At 32.1% G+C, this 24,744-nt stretch overlaps 3 protein-coding genes across 7 annotated transcripts in view; all 3 read left to right on the top strand.

Annotated features, from left to right (window-relative positions):
* Positions 1-12,932, top strand: part of LOC115891789 (cadherin-89D) — a 69,611-nt gene extending 56,679 nt beyond the window's left edge. For 2 of the 5 annotated variants that reach the window (XM_030912378.1, XM_030912356.1), the window contains exons 15-23: positions 1,538-1,777; positions 1,836-2,186; positions 2,249-2,385; positions 2,451-2,669; positions 3,841-3,929; positions 4,587-4,670; positions 4,750-4,818; positions 4,880-5,452; positions 11,373-12,932. In XM_030912378.1, the coding sequence (XP_030768238.1) occupies positions 1,538-1,777; positions 1,836-2,186; positions 2,249-2,385; positions 2,451-2,669; positions 3,841-3,929; positions 4,587-4,670; positions 4,750-4,818; positions 4,880-5,452; positions 11,373-11,661 (2,051 nt within the window). In that variant the 3' untranslated portion in view covers positions 11,662-12,932. Of the gene's footprint in view, positions 1-1,537; positions 1,778-1,835; positions 2,187-2,248; positions 2,386-2,450; positions 2,670-3,840; positions 3,930-4,586; positions 4,671-4,749; positions 4,819-4,879; positions 5,464-11,369 lie in introns of all 5 variants that reach the window. The other 3 variants (XM_030912351.1, XM_030912360.1, XM_030912369.1) reach the window with 3 other exon arrangements.
* A 123-nt stretch (positions 12,933-13,055) lies between these two features.
* LOC115889765 lies at positions 13,056-14,526 on the top strand. The gene is made up of 3 exons (XM_030909873.1): positions 13,056-13,267; positions 13,459-13,548; positions 14,239-14,526. The coding sequence occupies exons 1-3, from the start codon at positions 13,181-13,183 to the stop codon at positions 14,491-14,493; spliced, it is 432 nt and encodes a 143-aa protein (XP_030765733.1). The 5' UTR covers positions 13,056-13,180; the 3' UTR covers positions 14,494-14,526.
* An 8,528-nt stretch (positions 14,527-23,054) lies between these two features.
* The window catches only part of LOC115891752 (neuropeptide SIFamide receptor-like), a 97,544-nt gene continuing 95,854 nt past the window's right edge, over positions 23,055-24,744 (top strand). Inside the window, exon 1 of the mRNA XM_030912307.1 lies at positions 23,055-23,324. Within this exon, the coding sequence (XP_030768167.1) occupies positions 23,169-23,324 (156 nt within the window). The 5' untranslated portion in view covers positions 23,055-23,168. The remainder of the gene's footprint in view (positions 23,325-24,744) is intronic.

The following is a 24,744-nucleotide window of genomic DNA, read 5'->3' as shown; positions in this document are numbered from 1 at the left end:
ATAATACTACCTTATACAGAGTGTCTTAAAATTGATTTTAAATAATTTCTAGCTTTAAACGCCAATAACTTCTTTAATTTAAATGGAACGTCCTGTATATTTTAGGAGAATCAGATGCACAATTTAATTGTCTATCAAATTGTATTATACCATTTTTTATTTATCCCTTCAAGTTTTCGCAGAAAATGCATTTTCTTATAATTTAGATCTCATTTATCAATATACCCATGGAATATTGACATTTTAGATTGTTTTTAAAGCAACAAATGTACAAAATGTACAGGCTAGTAATATTATCGTTTTGCTAAAAACGATAATATTACTAGCCCATTTGTATGCAAAAAGAAAACTATTTAAATCTTTATAAAAGAGTATACCATTAATTAAATACAACACCATTATTTCCGCCCATATACTAATTAATTACATACTTAATTGTGTTCGATAATAAATTATTCTAAATAAATGTGGATTTGAGTCAGAAATCAATATAATAATAAGTTATAAAAATGAACGTCTGTGTTGTTATAAATAAGCATTTATTAAAAAATGAAATATCATTTTTAAGGTGTTACTTTTTACCACACTGTCTAATACACATACAAAACTCAGTTTTTGAGTATTTGGGGCAATTATTATTAATCAACGCAAACAGTCAGTTAATGTAGTTTGAATACTGGAATCATATTAATTGGTCTTCTTTAACAAATATTTAAATAGTTTTATTTTTTTATTTTTTAATGAAATAAACAAACTATATCGACAATATTAGTATCTGCACTCTTTAAAAATTCGGTACATCTTTAAAAATAATCTAAAATGTCAATATTCCATGGGTATATTGATAAATAAATTCTAAATTACAAGAAAATGCATTTTCTACGGAAACTTAAAGAGATAAGTAAAAAATGGTATAATACAATTTGAGAGACAATTAAATTGTGCATCTGATTCTCCTAAAATATACAGGGCATTCCATTTAAATTAAAGAAGTTATTGGCATTTAAAGCTAGAAATTATTTAAAATAAATTTTTAGACACTCTGTATAAGGTAGCATTATTTTTATTACTGCGACACAATAACTGATCAATAAATAAACTTCAGTAAATATTTAGTATTAAAAACTTTGATACCCTTGGAGAAATAAAGCTTTAAAATTTTTGCTGCAATTTCACAAAATTGAAAATATTTAAAAAACGGTAAGGTTTAAGTGTAATAAACCTTAATCAAATTTACCTTTATTTTAATCGTAGAATGTAAAAATATAATAATATACAGGGTGTTCTATTTAAAAAAATACAACTTTGATATTTTTTACTTATTTGGGACACTCTGTATCTTGTAAAATTATTTTTAAATTGTACCTCTAATAGTCTTTCATCGAACCCAAAACTTACAATTTGTAAAAATGTCATCGTTTAGCTACAGTACTCCGTGTCGTATGTGGTAAACAACCCTGTATATTCATTTTAGAAATATCTTAATACACTTTCCGATAATATATTAATCAGGATCTCAAAAATATTATATTTTTAGGTACTCCAATCACCAGGGTATTCGCAAACGATTCCGACTTCAGCGGGAATGGAAATGGACTCATTCTTTTTGACATTCCCTTCCAAAAAGGACGTCTAAACCTATTTTCGGTAGACTCCAAAGAAGGGATCATCACAACCATCGGAAAACTTGACTACGAAACTCAAAAAAGCCACAATGTGACCATAGTTGCCTCAGATCTGGGCTCACCAAGTCTCAGTGCTACAGCCTTATTAATGGGTAACATTCTTACAGTTCTTTTTATTATATGTATAACTAAGTTCATTTTTTTTTCTAGTGTCAGTCATAGATGTCCCAGAAGACGTCCAGACAACTGACAGTCCAGTATTCGCTCATCGCTACTACGAAATAGAAGTAGAAGAAAACTCTGATGTACCTCTTCAACTCCTAACCCTTAACGTCACAGAATCATATAGATCTCACCAACTTCGTTACAGTCTGGTGGGTGATGATGGAGATGGTATGTTCTCTATAGATTCAAAGAATGGAAGTATTTTACTTCTAAGAAGTCCAGACAGAGAGGAAAAAGCGTTGTATGAACTGGTAGTACGTCTGGATCAGTTTAAAGTTGGTAGAGATATGGCTGTTGTGGTGTATCCCGTTACCAATGACAGACTAGGCAATTTGGGTAGGTTTTTGATGATTTAGTGGTGAATTTGAGGGTGATAAAATGTTATTTTGTTTATCAAGGTTTAAATGAAGTTAAAGTAATAGTAAGGATCACTGATAAAAATGACAATGTTCCCAAATTCAGCGTTATGGGAAGACCAATAGTTGCAGCTATTCCAACAACAGCAGCTTATGGATATGACGTCCTCAAATTGCATGTAAGTTAATATATGACTAATCAGTTTATTTTTTGACTTACAATGTTACTATTTTACACAAACAGGCTGCGGATCCGGATTTGGGATTAAATGGGGAAGTTCGTTATCAGATTTTAAGTAGATCCGATGATGCAAACAGAAGATTTACCATAGATTCTTCTTCCGGACAGGTTAGAGCTATTGCATCGTTCTTAAATGATGCTGGAAAAGTATTTGGGTTTGATGTTAAAGCTACTGATAGACGAGGGGCTGATGATGGACATAGTTCCATAGCTAATGTTTTGGTAAGACATTTATTATCTATTTTTTTTATTAGAAACCATTCAAAAACAATAAGCATTATTTCATAAGTGTGTTGATGAGCACCAAAACAAAGGCATATTTCCATGCTAAAATTGGTATTGTGTTAGGTCTTCTTTAAAAGCGAAAATCTCCAATAAAAGTAAAACTATTCGGAGGAATCAAAAGATGAATTGTCGAGAAAAGAGACATCTTGATCATAAAGTAGTTTTTAAATTCATTACCTACTTTATTAAACCATCCTGCATGGTGTAATAATACCTATACAAAAATCTGGCATATAATATGTCAGCTAGCATATTTAAATAATAGTATATTGTTTTATTTTGAATAAAAATGATGCTTTTTGACATTTTACAAGCGAGGCACAAAAAGTCATTTTTACTCCGAATTGAACATGCTATTTTTTTCAAGCATCATAAATATTATGACTTATATCTATCAAAAATAGTAGATAAAATAATACTTTATTTCTTCTCGCACGTTTTTTAATTGCTTCCATTTTTGAAAATGTTTGTATTCCTTTTCATAAGTTATTCGGGATTTAAATGGAAGTAGTTTGGATATGGCGTTTGTCGCCTCAGCCTGATTATTTATTTACACGACGATAAAATAGCATTATCGTCTCCCAAAATCTTTTCGGTCGGCGATAAAATACCACGTGATCGATAATCGCAAAAATTAATACTTTTATGACGTTTGAAAAAAATAGTTTTTTATACCTACTACCACATATTTTTCATTCAATCACTCAGTATATACATTCATACACCGCATATCAATATTTCAACACCCATTTTTTGTACAAGGCAAAGGGTTATAAGTTAGTTTTTGGTTTGGTCTCTTTTGTCAAGCGCCCTCAAAACTTCCGAATAAAAACTTGGGAGGCCATAAAGCTCAGTAAGTTGCTAGAGTTTGAGGGAGTGTAGTGGAGTTGGCAAAGTTCTAAGTGATTTTCGCCTTGAAATATGCTCCCGACTTTTAAGAGGGGTGTTTCCATTACAACCAACTTTGTTTTGAGTCCTTTTAAGTCTAATTCAGGTCATATTAATTTATTTTTGTTTTTGTTTCATTTTGTAATAATTTTCAAATATTTTTTCTTTAGTATAAGTGATATTATTAAAATAAAATTAATATTAAATTATTTTTCGATAGGTTTACGTCTTGGATGAACAGAAACAACTTATAATGGTGATGGGAATGAAACCTACTGATGTCGAAAGTAACATGAACAACATTACTATGTAAGTATATAACACCAAAGCTGCTCGGTGGCGTAGAGGTACAGGCTCTCGTCTACCAATCTCAAGGTAGTGGGTTCGAATCCTACACCTGGCATTTCATCAGCAGACTATTTTTATTAAAAATAAAAATAGTTTGGGTACCTAGGTCGACTCAGCCTTAAATGAGTACTTGGGATTCACAATCCTGAGGTAATAATAGGCGGTTGAAGCGTAGTGCTAGCCACATTATCTTCCTTGTATACCGAACGGCTCTAGCATGGCAAGCTGTACCTTGCTACTCCCAAGGCATTAAACGCTATATACGGGAGCTATTATTATTATTATTATATAACACCAATAGACATGTTGGTACTGTTGGTACCAACAAATCTATGTGATATTCAGTGAAATCGTATGCTTCTTCACTTTTGCACTATTTTTTGTCAGAAAAAAATTGCTTAATACAGGGTGTTCCAGAAATAAGTACAGATATTTTAAGGAGTGGTATATCTCGATTTTTTTTCAAAGAATTTCAAATTTGCTTAGTTTTTTTTCGCGAAAAAAACTTCACAGCATAGGCGTGTTTCTGGAGTCGAAATAATTACCAGTTAAAATATCTGTACTTATTTCTGGGACACCCCAGATTTTTATTTAAAAATCTGTTAAAATTAATTGCAGGGCCTTATTCAATGCTACAGGGTACGACATAAGAGTCAGAAAGCTGGAACCGCACAACGAACGTAACCAAATTGATAGTACAGCGTAAGTACCATTATTTTTATTTATTGCCATGAATATCTTTTTTATTCACTATAAAATTAAATAACAATCTGTTTCACAGAACTGACATGTACTTGTACGCTGTGGACCCATCACTGAACACTGTCATCGACATGACACAACTTGAAAAGTAAGTCTTTTTTTTCCAAAAACTTTTTACTTAAAGAAGTAAATAATAATATTATTTTCAGAATTCTGTCAGTCAAACAACAAGAAATAGAGCACAGACTAGATGGTTCAAAAGTTTTATCACTATCCAGTGGAAACACTATTATCCCTGACAGACCATATACCAGAACACCAAAATTGATTCTATCATCCTTAGAAATAGGAGTTATAATCTTAGGCTGTATTGTCTTCCTTGGAGCTCTCATAACAGCCATTTGCGTGGCTTGTAGCCGAAGAAAAAAACGTAGAAGCCTAGAAAGCTATTCCTCCACCCTTGGTTACGCTCTAGCTTCATCAAAGACAGGTCTATACCCTCCTGGATACGGTACGCCGGTTCCATATCCAGACGTCGGATCAGTCGACATGAATATGGGGTACCATACTGGTCAAAGGAGTCACCATCACGACATCTCGTGTCCGAGGTACGGAACTAGACCCAGTGGTTATAGAGGTCATTCTCGTAGCTCTGTGGGTCTGGAAAAGTCGATCACGAGTCTGCATTCCAGTGGGCATGATTCTGGAATTGCGGACGCGACCATTGTGCATCCTTGTCATTGTGGCCATAGCAGCAGTAGGAGCTCAGAGGGGAGCACCAAGTAAGCTCTTGGTATAGATATTTTCTCCTCTATGGTTTTAAATTAGGATAATGCTAACAATATTAACTTATACCGGGTTGTGTATCGGCTCAGGACATATTATAGGAACTGCCATGTATAGTGTGTCCAACGACAAAGTCCTTGACAGTGATCGATGTGTCTATTATTTTAATTTCAAAGTAGTTTATTTTGTTTTACGCAGAAATAAGTTGGAACAATTGTAACGCATAGCAGAAAATTAATATACGGGGTATATTATATTCAGCCGAAAAAAATAAGTAAAAAAGTTTATATAATCGTTTGTTCTAAAATGCTTAGTTTCGGAGATACAGGGTATTGAAGTTTTAGTTTTATTTCGTTTTTTTCCTAATAATTTGTGAAGTAACGTCAATATTTGGATGCAAATTGGTATCTGGGAGTTTTTTTGACATGAGAAACTGATTTTGATGTCAATATGACTCAAGAGACCTTTTTTACGTAAAAAACGTCCTAAATATATATTTTTTATTCAATAGTTTTATACAGGTACGAACGAAAAGTTATTACTCGTCAAACTAGTTAAAAAATATGTAGGTGGCGTCCTCTACAAGTAGGAGTCATATTGACATCAATATCAAATTTCTCATATCAAAAAACTCCCAGATACCAATTTTCATCCAAATATTGACGTTACTTCAAAAATTATTTGGAAAAAAACGAAATATAAATTGAAACTTCTACACCCTGTATCTCCGTAACCAAGGATTTTAGACATATATTTATAAGAACTTTTTTACTTATTTTTATCTGCAGAATATACGCTGCCAAAGTTTCCGGAATACAATTCGAATCACCCTGTATTTAAAATTTTAGAGACAAGTGATTACTTCAAAATATTATGAAAAAGACTGTATAAAACTGAAAAAATCTAATCCAGTTATTTTATTTAGAAAAAACACAGTCTATGTCAATACAAAACAAACAAGGGTGTATTTTAAACAAAACACCACATACTAAAAAAATATAAAAAGTAACTATTTCTTACTTTCAAGCTTCAAGAAACTTCCTGACTTTATTATTATTTATCAATATAATTTATGTACAGGGTGTCCCACTAAGAACAGCTCTCGGCTGTATCTCGGAAAGTATTAGCCGTAGGGGCTGCGGAAAAAAAATATTTAAAACTAAAGAGGCTATAAGAAATTGCTGGAAATTATTTTCAAGTTTGTAGAACGACCGTTAGGGGGCGCAACTGCAACAAAAAATTATGAAATGGAGTTTTTACACAATTTTGCCTAGATAAGGTGTACTATAAGTAATAGCTTCTTAATCTTCAGTAAATTTTGAATATTTTTTGTTAGAGCCATTTTCCCCTATCTACCAAAATAAAGTGGTGGGGGAAGGTTAGATCTGTTTTTATTTAAACATTAATAACTCTGGACTGGATGATCGGAATCCAACTAGCGAGGACTCGTTTAAAAGGCCTTTTCTTACTCTATATTACACCGTATCAACAGTAATAATAAGCTTTTGAACGTAGACGCTAGGGGGCGTTGTCTTACAATTTAACAAACATTGCGCGTTTTTTCAAAAAAATTAAATACAATAGTATATGTAATTTTAGCTGATCGGAAAGAGTAGAAAAAGCTTAAAAAGTTAGCGAAAACCGCATCTTGATATCTTCTTTCAAACCGAAGATATTAGCAAAATTATAATAAATACCAAAAAATAAGCCTTTAATTACCTTATTTTTACAACACGGTATCAGTAGCCCTCTTGATTATGCCCATTCTAACTAAAACTAAGATAGAAACAGTTAGTTTATTTTAAAATCGACGAAATACCAAAATACCATAATACCAGAGGTATTAATATTTAATAATTAAGATATTAATAACAGTGGCCAAGAAACGATGATTCAGTGAAGTCATGGTAGGCTTTGGAAAAAAGTTGCTTTTGACGTAATAGTATAAATGTTAAATTGTTACTAGATCAACATTTTGATAGTCTTTTATCTTTCGATTGCTTTTTCAAAATGCCAACAACTTCAACTACTTCAAATAATAAAAACAATAAAAAACGCTGCTAAGGCTATCAAAATGTTGATCTAATAACAATTTGACGTTTATACTATTACGTCAAAAGCAACTTTTTTCCAAAGCCTACCATGACTTCACTGAATCATCGTTTCTTGTTCACTTTTATTAATATCTTTATTATTAGATATTAATACATCTGGTATTATGGTATTCTGGTCTTTCGTCGATTTTAAAATAAACTAACTGTTTTTATTTTATTTTTTGTTAGAATGGGCATAATCAAGCGGGCTACTGATTTGTATTGTGTACTATTGTAAAAAAAGGTAATTAAGGGCTTATTTTTTGGTATTTATTATAATTCTGCTAATATCTTCGGTTTGAAAGAATATATCAAGATGCGGTTTTCGCTGACTTTTTAAGCTTTTTCTACTCTTTCCTATCAGCTAAAATTACATATACTATTGCATTTATTTTTTTTTGAAAAAACGCGCAATGTTAGTTAAATTGTAAGACAACGCCCCCTAGTGTCTATGTTCAAAAGCTTATTATTATTGTTTATATGGTATAATATAGAGTAAGAAACGCTCTTTTAAACGAGCCCTTGCCTGTTGGATTCCGATGATCCAGTCCAGAGTTATTAATATTTAAATAAAAACAGATCTAACCTTCCCCCACCACTTTATTTTGGTAGATGGCTCAAACAAAAAATATTCAAAATTTACTGAAGATTATGAAGCTATTACTTATAGTACACATTATCTAGACAAAATTCTGTAAAAACTCGATTTTCTTATTTTTTGTTGCAGTTGCGCCCCCTAGCGGTCGTTCTACGAACTTGAAAATAATTTCCAGCAATTTCTCATAGCCTCTTTAGTTATAAATATTTTTTTCCGCAGCCCCTACGGCTAGTACTTTCCGAGATACAGCCGAGAGCTATTCTTAGTGGGACACCCTGTACATACAAATAATAACATTTTAATAGTGCACAGGAATAAATAAAACAAAATATTTTATTAATAATAACACTTACTGAATTTTATACCTTAAAAGTTGATTAATTAACTTTAATCTTAATTTTTTAAACCAGTACCTTTTGACCATTATGTTTCTGCAGTACTAAAATCTATTATTTACCTATCGTGTGATATCGTTGTTTTACAGATACTCCTCTTTTTAGTACCGTTTATACGAAATGATATACAAACTTTACTGATGGTAAATTAATTAATATATAAAATGGATAAAACTCTCTCTATCTCTCTGGGCACCGAATATTAACTATAAACTGTGCTCTGGGTCTACAGCTAATAAATAAAAATGGAACTTTTACTCCCAGTATCTCTAAAACGAAACGCTTACTTTTATTTGCAGAATATGTTTCCCGAATATAATTCTGACCACGCTGTATATTGACCAGGCCGGTTTTACATCTTGTCCGTGACATAAATAAAAAAAATCCCTCTTAACTTGTTCTAACCATAGACTTAAAATAAAATATAGACTACACTATTTACATCTCAACGCGGACAGAATATATTTTTTGTACACATGTTTACTTCTGGGTACAGTCGACCGAGCCTTCCTCATCCAGCCTATGTTGTCACGTCTTTAATATTATCAACATTTTTTTTCTTGTTATACACATATATTGAGATATTAATACTACAGTTTAATAAAGTAAGTTTTAATATTCCAGAGATGTATTAAATAGTCCTTATACTACTAAATTATAAGTCGGATACTGTTTAAAAAGGATAAGTTCTTTACAATATGACAACACCGATTAGAGGCGAGGGAGCCTATTCATTCATTTATTACCTTGTAGTACGTGTCGCATCTGTGCGGTAAAGCTTTGTTGCCGCTATCTCCCCGGCTGTATTAACGCATTTTCTTAGCTTGTAATGCTTAAATGTTTATTTTATTGACTTTTTCTGTTCAAGAACTATAAAATATGGTTCGCCAGTGCCAAATTTGCAAGAAATTTGACTTAAATAATCCATTTAAGTCTTGAAACGACTTTTTGACCGTAGGCAACTCTCAATTTACCCATTGGGAGTCAGTGGCGTTGTTGTAGAAAGGCGCTTATTTAGATAATATTTTAGTAAAATGTAAAATCTGAATTTTTTCTCTTATATTACATTATTTACTTACTTACATTGTAACAAAATCATAATTATAACCCTGTTAATAATTAATAATGTTTTTATTAAAAATATATTCCGGTTTATTCTAAAATTATCTTCAGAATCTAAAATAACATACAAGAATTTTAATATGATATTACATTATGAGACAATATTTTTTAATATACCGGGTCGTCTCAAAAGTGGTTCACCGCTATAACTTTTTTATTTTTTCAGATAAAAAAACAGATTTGTATGTTAGTAGGTATATGACATAAATTAGGATTTATTGACGTATTCAATTGTTTTTGGTCTCTTTCTGTTTCACCGAAATGATTACATCTTTTGATTTTTAAAGGCACCCTCGGTATATTTCTACTTTATTCGATAGAAAATGATAATAGAATTCTGAATAGAATGACATATCATATGTCAACTTTTGACATTGTCGCTTAAAAACAAATCGTATTATAAATTTCAATCCAGGGTGCCATGGTGTTGTTAAAAACACTAAGTTTTAATCAAGGAGCCTTGGAAAAATAGTTTTGATCGTCTAATGGGTTTCGTGTCTTGTCTAGGCCGATTAAAAGATGTACAAATCATATTTTTAATCATACATATGTCAATTTTTTCAAATGGAACAAGGGTGACTCGTTAGCATATTTGGAAAAAGCATTTTTTTATGAATATATTGATACCACACACTTGGTATTTCGAGTCAAATTGTCGTTATGAACCACGTGTTACAATTACAATTAAACCATATGCGAAAGTGTCAAAAGTTGACATATGATATGTCATTCTATTCAGAGTGTCATTTTCTATCAAATAAAGTAGAAATATACCGAGGGTGCCGTTTAAAAATTAAAAGTTATAGTCATTTCCGGTGAAACAGAAAGTGACCAAAAACAATTGAATGCGTCAATCAATCCTAATTTATGTCATATACTAACATACTAAATCTTGTTTTTTTATTTGAAAATATAAAAAAATTATGGGGTTGAGCCACTTTTGGGACGCACCCGGTATAATAAAGACAGTACCGAGTTAAATAAATGTAGTTTTCATTTTATCCCCTTCCTATCACCTTCCTTGCTTTAATGGAACAGATTTATGTTTTCTCTATTTTACATAATAAGACATCACTTAACCAGAAAAAAAATTACAACAATCATATTTTTTTTTCTCTCTCTGTCGCCGATTCTATTATATCTGTGGAATAGATCCTGTTTTGATTAATATTAGGGGTTGTAAATGTTTGACTAAAATTAATAATTTATTATTAATTTCAAAAATTACGTAATTTCGATTATAAAATTTCTTCTATAACGTGTATTTTATTATTTTTATCCTTTTTGGACTCTAAGACGTTTTTTCTAAACTTTTATTTAAAAAACCTCTCCTAAATCTTAGTAAAATATAAAAAAGTTGAAATACGATATATTTTTAATTTAATTATAGCTTCATTAAAATAAAAAAATTACCCGGCTATGATACGGAGAGTTCAGGTGTACTTGAGAAACGAAAGACAGTGTTGTGTTTCTCGGCAGAGTCGTCAGGGAACGACCGTTACGACAGAGACAACCTATCTATCGCTCGTGTCGCACTCGTTATAACCTAAAACAATAACACAACAATAACAAGACAGTGTCTGACCGTATGTTCCAGCTATTTATGAATGAGATGCTCAGTCTATATTTTATTTTAAGTCTATGGTTCTAACTGTCTCCTATTTTAAACGTATTTATTTTCTAAACTCAGTGTATTTTTTTCCAGCAGTTATGAGGATTCCTTGCAGTCAATTCCTCACAGCAGGAAACTAAGGGATCCCACACCTGCCATGCACCACCACATCAGTCTGGGACCCGGTGGTGGTACCAACAACCACCACAACCGTCGTTCTAGGAACAGGTCCATCTCCGAAGACATCGTAGATGCCGGTGGACTGCGCCAGATCCAGGGAATTAGCCAGAACCCACCTCCTGGACCATCTGGACTGTTCCATAATGGTCCTTCGGCCTTGAGAAGGTCCACCGAACGACTGATGATGGTGGGACAGATGAGCTGAAACGTCTGAAAGGATATTATTTTTTTTTGTTTCAATTTAACATAACAGTTACCATTCAATGTGCAATGATGTATGTAAATAGTAGGTTTAAGGAATGTGAATGTGCAATATATTGTTTATTTTTGATATTATAACGAAGAAATAAATATGTTAGAATGGTTGAATTAGTTGGTTGTTTTATAAAAAATACTATTTTTTGTACAAATGTCAGTAAAATTATTATTTTTTAAACGTGGGTATATTGCCAGTGTCTAAAATGTAATTTTATGAAATATATGTGAAAGTAGTATACTTTTAACGCTTGAGTTAAACTTTCTTACTTTTAAAACTGGCTTGAAAAATGTCTTACTTTTAACTCTTCTGTTAAAAGTCTCTTACTTTTAAAAATGTCTTAAAAACGTCTTACTTTTAATAATTGTTTTAAAAATGTCTTACTTTTAACACTTGTGTTAAAGCCTTACTTTTAAAACTTGTGTTAAATGTGTCTTACTTTTAACACTTCTTTTAAGTGCCTTATTTTTAACACTTGTATTAAAAGTTATCTTACTTTTAAAAATGTCTTGAAATATCTTACTTTTAAAAATGTCTTAAAATGTCTTACTTTTAAGACTGGTGTTAAAAATGTTTTACTTTTAATACTTGTGTTAAAAGTAAGATATTTTTAAAAGTAAAAGACTTTTAACACAAAATAATCTTACTTTTAATAATTGTTTTAAAAGTGTCTTATTTTTAACACTTGTGTTAAAGTCTCAGTTTTAATATTTGTGTTAAATGTGTCTTACTTTTAACACTTCTTTTAAACGCCTTACTTTTAACACTTGTGTTAGAAGTCTCTTATTTTAAAAATGATTTAAAATAAAATATCTTACTTTTAACATAAGTATTAAAAGTAAGACATTTAAAAAATATATTAAAAGTAAGACATTTTTAACACAAGTCTTAAAAGTAAGACATTTTAAGACATTTTTAAAAGTAAGACATTTTTAAAAAGTCCTTTTTTAGAGTCATTTGAACAATTGTTTAATGTTAAAAAGCATTTTTTAGACATTTACTGACCCTTGTAGAAGAAAAATGGTGTTTTGGTTATGATATATGTGCTAAAAATAGTTTTATTTGTTAGAAGATTGAAATCTGAAGATAATCGTTCATTTAAAACTATTCAAAGCCTACCAACTATATCAATCAATTTACTCTGCTCAACATATAAAATATACATATAAAAACTGTAAATACTGTATAATAATAAAAAAATATATATATATAAAAGTGATGCTGGTTTGATTTATACCTTCTAGGTTATCAATCTTATCAATAGTTTAAGTGACTTTTGAGTACTTAAACAGAAATTAAATACGTATAGCATTTTCTTATAATTCCTTATTGATCTATTTTCTCAAGATCAATCAGGCAAAATAGTCTGGTGATTTTTCATGAAAACACTTTAATTTAAAAATAGTGTTGACATAAGATTAGAAAAAATCGAGTACTATATATAAAGCAGGTATTATTTTTTTTATCAATGTCAGTTGTGTACAATACGTTTTCAAAAATGAAGGTGGTTATTTTGTTGAATTTACTCTTTGTTTGGTCTTCCTTTGCTCAAGAGGTGAGTACTAGAAGTACTATACTATAACTCGGTTAATACAAAAATTAAGATCTACTCTATACTAATCTAGTGTAGAATAAGCCCAAAAAATTCTACGTCTAGTGGTTGGAGTTTTAATAGTAATTGTTGGAATAAGGATTTTTGACAAGAAATTAAAAAAAAATAATACTTCTTGTTCTTTGTTTTTTTAGGAAGCAAATCTAGTTAAAGAAATAACTTCAAGTTCACGTACAGATCCTGCTACAACTCCATCTCCATCTACAACTCCTGGATATTACTTGGTATTTTTCAGTAATATAAATTATTTAGTTTTGCTTAAAATGCTTATCGAGGCTATAATTTTTATTGAAAGTTTTGTATCACATAATCAAGCAATACAAATTATGCCTACAGTTCAATACATACCTACGGTTTGTATTGAAATGAGATAACAGAGAATACGGTTTGTTTCAAAAGATAATTCCTTATATCAATTGATTTTAGTTTGCTTCTACAAAACGAAGAGTCAACCATTAGGGGGAAATTTCGGTACACAGATGGCGGAAAAATTACCGTTTGATATTTAATCTTGAATGTTAAAGATTAGACTACTTTTTATGGAAGCTTACTGTTATTTTAAACGGAACACTGGTAATTTTTCACTTGTTAAAATGAGTGGAAGGGGTTGAAATAAACTACCCCTATTATTAATTTATTAGAAAATTAAATTATTAGAAAAAACACAACTTTGATGTGTAACTTTTTTGGGGACACCCTGTATAATGTATAATTCTATATATTTTAAATGATTTCAGTAAAATGCTTTCAGTTAACCTACATATGCTGCGCAAATTTAATTTCGATATAGACTACCATTCTCCTTGGAGCTTCCGCGGCGTATGAGAGGCGCCACCCTGTATAATTGAAACCACTAATTTATTTCACTAAATTTGATGTTCTGAATAAAGCTTAATTATTTTTTTTAACACTAGGTATCAGTGGTGAATTCGAACGTACCAAGCACTGACTACGAGTATGATGCAGTTGGTATCCTGCAAGTGACTCTACAAGAAACGCACAACTTTACCACAGCTCTACCGATATTCCTGTCACAGTTCCAGCAGAAACATGACACACATCAATGGAAGCTGTCCAGCGGATGTAGCACTCTGCTTCTTCCCACAGGCATCCTCTACTTGGAGCTGAAGGAATATGTGACCAATACCATAATTTATGTGTTCGAATAAAAACTAGAATATAAAAATACGAAAAATGTTGAATTTTTTTTTGTATAAAAATTCGTACTCTAACTAAACCGTGGTCCAGATGTAGTATGGACAGCAAGTTTGAACAAATTTTAGAAGACTGAATTAAAAGTTTGAGCTTCTTAGAGAAGTCGTGGGGACGCTCACAAAGATTTGTTTGTGGTTTTATTTTAATTTTAGTAATCTAATCAAATACAAATAACGTCTGACCTACGCAAATGTTTGTGTACAAGAGTGTTCCTTGTTTCTGGCGAGTAAAATCAAAAGAATACATTAACCGGAAAAAGAAAAATCAGGCCTACGAGACTATTATTGAAAAATTCAGGGAGGTAGACCCTGAAGCGACTAGTAATACAGATTATTTTTTTCATAGCAACTATTAAAATTGCCTTATATCTATTAAAAATAGTAGATAAAATACTACTTTAACCGCAAGTGTAGATTAAATGAAACTTTAACAGCGAGGATAGGTTAAAAACTTTATTTCTTCTCGCACGTTCTTTAATTGCTTTCATTTTTGAAAATTTTTGTATTCCTTTTCATAAGTTATTCGGGATTTAAATGGAAGTAGTTTGGATATGGCGTTTGCCACCTCAGCCTGAATATCTGTTGGTAATTTACTGATTTCGTTTTGAGCCATTTCTGACTCTAATTCAATCAGCAATCGACACGAAATAGAATTAAAAAATATTGACTCAAAACTGACAACTAAAAAGTCAGTTTTATTTATTTGTCAAATTAGATAGAAACCAACGCCAACCCTGCACAATATTTTTGTTGTAATAAATTCCTTGAAATAATAATAATAATAATTTCTGAATATTTTTTAAAACGTAACTCGCTATGGAAAAAATATTGTTTTATACACGACAATAAAATTGCATTATCGTCTACCGAAATTAATTCACTCGCGATTTCATCGCTCGTGAATTAATCTTTTTAAAATACCATTTTATCGTCTTGTAGAAAAATAATTATGAGAATTGTTTACAGAAAAGAATTGTCGAGACTTAATAAATCCATTCGTTCGAGTGCTGGGGATGAAGATGTTTATAAACCTCTCTACTATTGTAATCAATTTGTTCTGTTCAACGTATAAAATATACATATAAAAATTAAAAATACTGTATAATCATAAAAAAAATATATGTATAAAAAAATAATAAGTGTTTTTTTTTTATTTTTAGTCCTATTTTCATAATTTTTTAGCAAACTGTACATATAAAATACTGTAAATATATCAACTTTAATTCCTAAACTCAGTTTTTTTATAAACTGTAGCATTTCGCATATTATACAGGGTTAATCGAGGGATTGTTTTTTGACCTTAACTTTAAAACACCCTGGGCAATAATTTCGTGTGTAAATTTTTCGAAAACATCATTTTACGGTTAGAAACATGAATCCTGAGCCTGAGCATTTTGTTTTTTGATTCATGTCAACACATTAGAATTTAGAGAATTTAGAATAAGTGGGAGGGGGGTTAATCTCTGCGACCTTAGAGATCTATTGTGTCCCCCTTTCTTGAGTTATAACTCATCATACAGTCCCAGGACTTCCTACGGAGACCCGTGTCCTTCACAGTCGAGGAGCTACGACCCAGGCCGGGTAGCGATTTTACTAAATATATACTATTACAGCACAAGACACGCCCCCAAATACGTCATTGGAAAATATAATCTATCTCAACACATTCCTCCAAAATCTAAACGTTTGCAGCACAACAATACGTCGTTGGAAAATTTAATTTTATGTTCATTTCACGTGTGTCAGGCTGTGTGGAGATGGTTGTGGGATGCAAAAAATCATCATATTAAAGAGAGAAAAAAACTTATGATGGAATTCCGTTATATACTTTATGCACAAAGTGAAGAAGAAGCAGAGGAATTATTTGGTACCTTATGTGAAAAATGCAAATACCCAAATTTTATCAACTATCTTAAAAATTTGTGGGAAAGAAGGAACGAGTGGTGTCAATTTTATAGAAAATCATTGTGTACTAAAGGACACAACACAAACAACTTTGTTGAAGCATCTACCAGAGTACCGAAAGATATTATACTGGAAAGATGTAAATCCTTTAATGCTGTGGCATTAGATTTTATAACCAATATTCTGGAATGTTACCATAAAAGACGTCTGATATCATTTGCTAGCAACAGAAAAACGAAAATTAATTTAAACTACTTAAAATTTAAAGATAAAATTAGAAATCTAACAGTTAAGAAAATAGATAATGAAACTTTTTTAGTTTCTTCAGCTGAAGACAAAAATATGCATTATACTGTTCTAACAAATTCCGCCTTATGCAATTGCGCTAGTGGAACAGGAGGGGCCTTTTGCAAACATTTATGTGCTGTAGAAAATTCGTTTAGCATCAATATTTTATCGAGTCCCCAGTTAACGGAAAATGACCGACAAATAATTGTTTATCTAGCCACTGGTAAAAAAACTGTTCATTTGTTAAAAACATGATCGAAAATGACGATTCGGTTGCATTTGGGGAATGCAATACCACTTTAAACGCAAGTAATCAAACCCAATCGGATTCTATAACTGATGTTGAAAATATTGAAAGTAAACCTTGTAAGTTAATCTAAAAGTTATAATATTGTTATTTGCTTAATATTTTTTGTTTTAGGTAGAGAAAAACATAAAAATGTAGTGGAAAGTCTGAAAAGGGAGTTTAGGCGTATTGCAGATTTAGCAAAACATGAGAGTTGGAAGCCTAAGAGCAATTAACAGAGGTAGTCAGTTGGATTCATTCCAAAATTAATAAAAGTCCAGCCTACAGCACGCAGTAGAAGAAAGATACAAAATGCTAAAATGGGGGGACAGAGAATTCAAAGTGGGCGCCCTTCCAGAAAAAGAAAACACAACCTGTCCCTTAATATCATGTCTAATCTTCCTAATTCCAAAATTCATTAGATGTTGCTGTGTGTTGCTTTGTGCTGTTTTATTTTGCAGATATTAGATATAGCTCCAATTAAAAGAGTATCTATTAAAATTCAATTTATTCCATTTCAACCGATTTGTATGACTCAGCCACGTTGTTGTGCTGCAAACGTTTAGATTTTGGAGGAATGTGCTAAGCTAGATTATATTTTCCAATGACGTATTTGGGGGCGTGTCTTGTGCTGTAATAGTATATATTTAGTAAAATCGCGGCCGGGTAGACGAAACGGTAGCTTGTGTGTCGCCTGTTGGGTTTAGAAGTAGGAGGTAGGCTCCCGACCCTTGGAGGAGGTGGTAACTTGTATGCCACTTGCGGAGGATGGTCTCACGCAAGTGTCAGCCACCTATCCTGTAGTTCTCTTTGGGTTTCGCCCCTTGGAACTTTCATTGTTACTGTTCCCAGTGTTGCTAGGGGGTTTCTCCACAGCTTCACCGGTGATGTTTATATTACTATTATTACCAGATCTCATAGTGTTCCCGTGAGTCGCTAGGGACAGTCGGTCCACTTCTACAGAGCCCCGCATGTAGAAGTAAGGGGTAAAATACAATGGGGTGCCCCCCGATGCCCCAAGGTTGAGGCTGTCCGTAGTCCCGCCCGGTATTGTTATATGTCTTGGTGCAATTCCCTGGCCACGACACTACAGTCAGGGACAAGACGATGAGTGAGATACTTCTTAGACCAAGCCAAGTGTTAGGGGGGATTCCCCACAGCACCTGACCAGAAGCTTCCCCACCAACGACAAGGTCTTGCATCTCCTAGGGGAAGATGTCAACACATACTTTGGTTAATTTTTAAGAGCGAAATGAACTTGCCATCATCAGTTTGTAATTTTTTCAATTACATATCAGAAATCGATTCAAATTAATTATCCCAGAAATAAGTGCAAGTATTTTAAGGGCTGGTAGATCTCGATAAAAGAAACATATTTTCTCTTCATCGTTTTTTCAAATAAGTCAAAAATAACGGAGTTATTTTACTTTAAAATTTCCAAAAAAATGACTTTTTACCAAAATTTTGAGAACTACTAGATCTTTTCTAAATTTTAACTACTATAACTACCGAACAACTATAACTACCGAAGGAGCTACAACTGCAACTGAAATATCTACAACGACTGGTGGAACTACAACAAGTACACCTGAAATTACTACAACTACCGAAGGAGCTACAACTGCAACTGAAATATCTACAACGACTGGTGGAACTACAACAAGTACACCTGAAATTACTACAACTACCGAAGGAGCTACAACTGCAACTGAAATATCTACAACCACTGGTGGAACTACAACAAGTACACCTGAAATAACTACAACCACCGAAGGAGCTACAACTGCAACTGAAATATCTACAACGACTGGTGGAACTACAACAACTACAACTGAAGTGCATTTAACGACTGAAGGAACTACAAGTGAAATAACCCCAACTATGGATGCAGATATCATAAAAAGAAACATCGATGCCTCGATATATAGATACAATAAATTAAAAACATCAGTACAAGGTGTCTAGTGGATCTAGCACTTCTTACTACTTTCCACAGGCGTCATCCACTTGGAGTTGAAGGAGTATGTAACTAATACTATAATTTTTCTATTCGAATAAAATTAGAGTAACACGTGATAAAAAATATTGTTTTATTATTCTAGGTAGTTCACTTGACTTAAATAAACATAGTATTTATTTACATTATGATTGCATACAGGGTCGTTTCAAATCATTCGTCAAAAAATTAAATAAAATTTTTAAGGTGTTACTTTTTACCACTTTTTGTCTAATATACATACCAAATTTACTTTTTTAGTCGTTGGAGCAATTGTCATTAATTCACGGAAACAGTCAATTAATGTAGTTTGAATACTGGAATCATATTAATTGGTCCTCTTTAACAAATATTTAAACAGTTCTTTTTTAAATTTTTTAATGAAATAAACGAACTATATCGAGAATATTAATATCTGTACTCTTCAAAAGTTTGTTACATCTTTAAAAATAATCTAAGACGTCACTATTCTATGTATTTGTATATTGATAAAAATGAGGTCTAAATTATAAGAAAATGCATTTTCTACGAAAACTTGAAGAGATAGGTAAGAGATGGTATAATACAACTTGATAGACAATTAAATTGTGCATCTCATAAAATATACAGGGCGTTCCATTTAAATTAAACAAGTTATTGCCGTTTAAAGCTAATAATTATTAAAAAAAAGACACTATGTATAAGTTAGTATATTTTTTATTATTGCAACACAAAATTTAAAAAATAGAAATACTTCAGTACAATATTTGGTTTTACAAATTTAAATACGCCTAGAGAAATAAAGCATTAAAATTATTACTGTATTTTGGCAAAAACCTAAATATTTCAAAAACCGTAAGATTAAAATGCGGTAAACCTTAATCAAATTTACCTTTATTTTAATCGTAGAAACTAAATGTAATAATATACAGGTTGTTCTATTTAAAAAAAATACAAATTTGATATTTTTATATTACTACAATACTCCGTGTCGTATGTGGTGAACAACCCTGTATTTTACTTAATAATCGACCATTCCTGTACATCTCAACGACCCTATATGTTTAGTCTGTCTAGTAATTGTGTAAATAAGAAACTAAAGATAATATACATAAAAGCAATATAACAATTTTTTTTCAGATTAATAATTGATGTTGCTTTTGACTACAAAGTAATGTAATTTATGTATGTTAAGAATCCTCTTCGTCTTCCAATTTCTCTGAACTTTAAAAATTCGAACAATACACGCTAAGTAAGAGTAAACATCGCTAAACTAAACGCTTTACGATGACAAGATATTTTTCATAATAAACAAGACGTGGAAATGCGATTAGAATGTGAAGGAAATGTCGCCCTGTTCCGCTTGTCCGACACAAAGAATAAAGAAAGTTCCGTAGCCCTGAACTTGACTGCAGCAGCAGCGGGAAGATTGGAGACGCGTAGTCTGCAGCCAGCGGAGATGCAACGACATAATGTAAAGCTGAGCCGGTGCCAACTCCAATAAAAACTCTCGTTTTCGGGCAGAAAACCGTTTTGGAACTGCACAAAACACCCGAAACGCTTTTATGAGGATTTAGTACTAGAGATAATCTCATTTTTCAGTTTTAAAAATGATCTTTCAATTATTTTAATGTGCATTAGTAAGTAATAGAATTTTAATTCAAATTTTCAAGTTATTTCTAACTTTTTTCCAAAGCAACTGTTAAAATTGCCTTATATCTATCAAAAATAGTAGATAAAATAATACTTTAACCGCAAAGGATAGAATAAATGATACTTTAACAGCGAGGATAGGTTAAAAACTTTATTTCATCTCGCACGATTCTAATTGCTTCCATTTTTGAAAATTTTTGTGTTCCTTTTCATAAGTTATTCGGGATTTAAGGAAGTAGTTTGGATATGGCGTTTGTCGCCTCAGCCTGAATATCTGTTGGTAATTTACTTATTTCGATTTGTGCCATTTCTGGCTCCAGTTCAATCAGCAATCGACAGGAACGAGAATTAAAAAATATCGACTCAAAACTGACAACTAAAAAGACAGCTTTATATTTGTCAAATTACATAGAAACCAACGCCAGCCTAGCACAATAATTTTTCTACTCGTAATAAATTCCTTGAAATAATAATTTCTGAATATTTTTTAAAACGTAACTCGCTATGGAAAACAATATTGTTTTAGGTTAGGTTAGTAAATTTATTTAAATTTCCAACAATATTATTTAATGACAATAACAGGTAAACAAGTTTTCTATTTTTTACATTTTTAAAATAACAATAAAATTGAATTACTTATTAAAGTTATAATTAATGGTAACTTTGGAACAGTGCTTAAAATTAATTATTGGAATATCCCTTATATCTTCATAATTTTCTGTAATATTCAGAGAATATTCGGACGAATATGATTGGGTCGCTGGGTCATTCCTTGGCAAAGGCTGCAAAGGGATTTTTGAGGGAATGTTGGACGATGATGGCTCCACAGACTTCATTATTTTATTAGCTACTTGAATTTTGTTTTCAATGGACTCGCCCAGGGGTGAATGGGCCATATGGGAAAACGGGAAAATTCCCAGTGGGCCGGTGGGCCGGTCCCGATCGGATATTCTAACTAAAGTGACGTAAGATGACTTAGTGATCCATAACTAACTAAGCAATTTGCATCAGTATAATCGTCAGTTGCTTTTTAACATAAACACCAATTTGTAAAATGTCTTTCTCTGGGACACTAATTTTAATAATCATCTGTTGTTTGTTCGGTTTGAAAATTTTTATTATACAAGGTGAGTCTATAAGTGCAAATATTTTCAGGGCTGGTAGATCTCAATAAAATAAACATAATATATTATCTTTATCGAGTTTCAAATAAGTACAATCGAGTTATTAAAGTTTGGAAATTTAAAAAAATAGATTTATTTAAAAAAAAAATTGTAAAAAGTTTTCTAAAATATACAGGAAAATTTAAAAGAAAATGCTCGATTTTTAGTATCTTTTTTGCAGAAAAACGAACAGACGTGTTCCTGGGGTCGAAATATACCACCCCTGAAAATATTTGCACTTATTTAAGACTCACTCTGCAGAGTTTTATCCACTATCTTCCTCTTCCTCTTCCTCTTCCTCTTCCTCTTCCTCTTCCTCTTCCTCTTCCTCTTCCTCTTCCTCTTCCTCTTCCTCTTCCTCTTCCTCTTCCTCTTCCTCTTCCTCTTCCTCTTCCTCTTCCTCTTCCTCTTCCTCTTCCTCTTCCTCTTCGAGCGATGAAATCGCCAGTGAATTAATTTCGGGAGAAGATAAAATACCATTTTATCGTCTTGTATAAAAAATAACTAAAAAATCAATAATTTTATTTATGGATACAGAGTGTCTTAAAAATGAATGTTTTGAACAGTAGCGTAGCTAGCATTGAAAGGCACTGTATCACGAATTTCGCAGGGGGCCCCTGAGACAGAACCGTGGGAGGGGGGGGGGGGTAAATAAAATAAAAAAATTACCTGTCTGATCAGAATAGCTTATTATTTATTAATAACTTTTACTTACAGGAATAAAATGAACATTCTTTCCAACAATAAACATAAATATTAAAACAAGGAACGTATGGTCTTTGGTAAAATTATACCTACAGAAAGCAAATAAATTTCGTTCCAACAACCCAACAAGAAACAAACATAGAAATAAAAACAAGAAAATATTATGAAACTAAAATCAAGAAGGGTAACAATAAAATTATTAGGTATATATTTTTTTACTGCTCGGTGGACCCCTCAGGTTAGTGGGCCCTGTATCACTGATACAGCTGATACAGCGGTTGCCACGCCACTGGTTTTGAATTTAAAGAAATATGTTTATTATTAAATAGGCGGTTCATCGCAACTTTAAGCAAATAAATCATTTTTGTGTCCTTGTTTCAGATGAAAAAAACTACTACAAACTATTAAAAAAATTCAGTATTAAAAAAACTATCTCTACCCCCCTCTAAAATAATACGCTAGAATTCCCCGCCCCCCCTCGCTCTCCCAAATCCCCCCGTTTAGCGTCGCGACGCCGCATCATTCCCGCTCCAACCGTCGACCGATCAGCGTCGTCTGTTCAGCGTCGGGACGCTCTTACGCGATGTCACAAGCGTCGGCGTCGTCGGCACCCTTTGATCCGCTATCTTCGCGGTGGTTCGGGTTCCATCACTAAATGGAGTCAGGAAAGTACCACGGAGGAACCATGCTGTATCCAGTAGGGGAAGTACGAGTGGTGGGGGTACAGGACGATATGTGGAGGGGGGTAACGGAGGGGTACCTAGGTGCGGGGGTCGAGGAGGTAATAGGGGAGTACATGGAGTTGCCGCAGGTCAGTTTAGTTAGTTGAATTTTTAAGGATTTTTTAAGAACTTAAAGGACTGTAGAGTTTGATTTGGTTAAAAATGTATTAGGGTTGGGGATAAATTTGTAATAGGACTGTCGGGGGTCGGTAGTGATTTTTAAAGGGTTTTAAAAATTAAATGGCTTGAATTTATTAGGTATATAAATATATGGAGAATTTCGGGATAAATTTATACAGTTGTGGTGTAGGTCAGTGAGCGTTAAGAGCTTTTTAAAAATTAAGTATTTTCTATGTATAATTTCCATTGTGATTTTATAAATATTAATTAGAATAGTCAAAGTGTATGTTATACCGTATGATCGAAAAAAGGCGGCTCCAAAGACGACGGGGGAATGACAATCGATAATAATTTTGACGAGGGCAATCTCTAGACTCTCTCAAATCTCTAGTCATTTACTAAAAGAAAAAAAAATGAAATAAAACTTAATTAATTAAAAAAAGGATCGAAAAATATTTGTTGACGAATTTTAAACTACACCATTTAAAATTCAATTTTTACTTAAAGCCACCTGGCAGTAAGCGGCCATTAATAAATTAAGAAGAGTACGGGCAAATCAAACGACGTCTAGGGCTTAACCTCGCCAAAATTATCATCGCTGTGATTCCGCAGCCGTCTTTGACGCCGTTTTTTTTCGATCGTTTTGTAGTTAATGTATAGGAGACATGAAAAAGTTAAAATACAGGAGTTCCCTGTTTTACGCGGTGGTTACGATGTTTGAAAAGACCCTGTATATTGAAACAATCTTTTTATTACATAAACTATACGAGGTGAGTCTGAAATAAGTGCCAGCTAATAATTTTAAGGGATTGTATAAATATATTTCGACCCCAGAAAAAGGTCTATGAGTTTTTTTTGTGATTTTTTTTTATTTTTTGAAAAAATATTTGAAAAATGTTTATATTTTTAATTAAATAAACACAATATCTTGATATTATGGCAAAATTGGTATCTAATAGATTAAATTTAGAGGAAGTAAAACACAGAAGAAACAGTAGCAAAAAAACAAATTTTACTCTGAATAGAATGACATATTATATGTCCACTTTTGACATTTTCGCTTTAAAAAAATCGTATTTTAAATTTCAATCTATAGTACCATGACTGTGTTAAAAACACTAATTTTTAATCTTCAAGGAGCCTTGGAAATAAAATTATCGTCTAATGTTCTTAGTGTCTTGTCCTGGCCGTTAAAAGATACCCAAATCGTTTTTTTAATCATATCTCAATTTTTTCAAACGGAACGAGGATGTATCTATATGTACATTGTATGTATTTCGATTTTTGCTTAGAATTGAAGGAAGAATTGAAATATGCAATAATATACAGGGGGTTCTATTTAAAAAAATGAAACTTTGATGTGCCACGACTTTATGACCAATCCTGTAT

This window comes from Sitophilus oryzae, unplaced genomic scaffold (genome assembly GCF_002938485.1).
Source record: "Sitophilus oryzae breed Bouriz unplaced genomic scaffold, Soryzae_2.0 scaffold_1007_pilon_pilon, whole genome shotgun sequence".
Taxonomy (NCBI): Eukaryota; Metazoa; Arthropoda; class Insecta; order Coleoptera; family Curculionidae; genus Sitophilus; species Sitophilus oryzae.
This window is presented reverse-complemented; position numbering and strand designations above follow the sequence as displayed.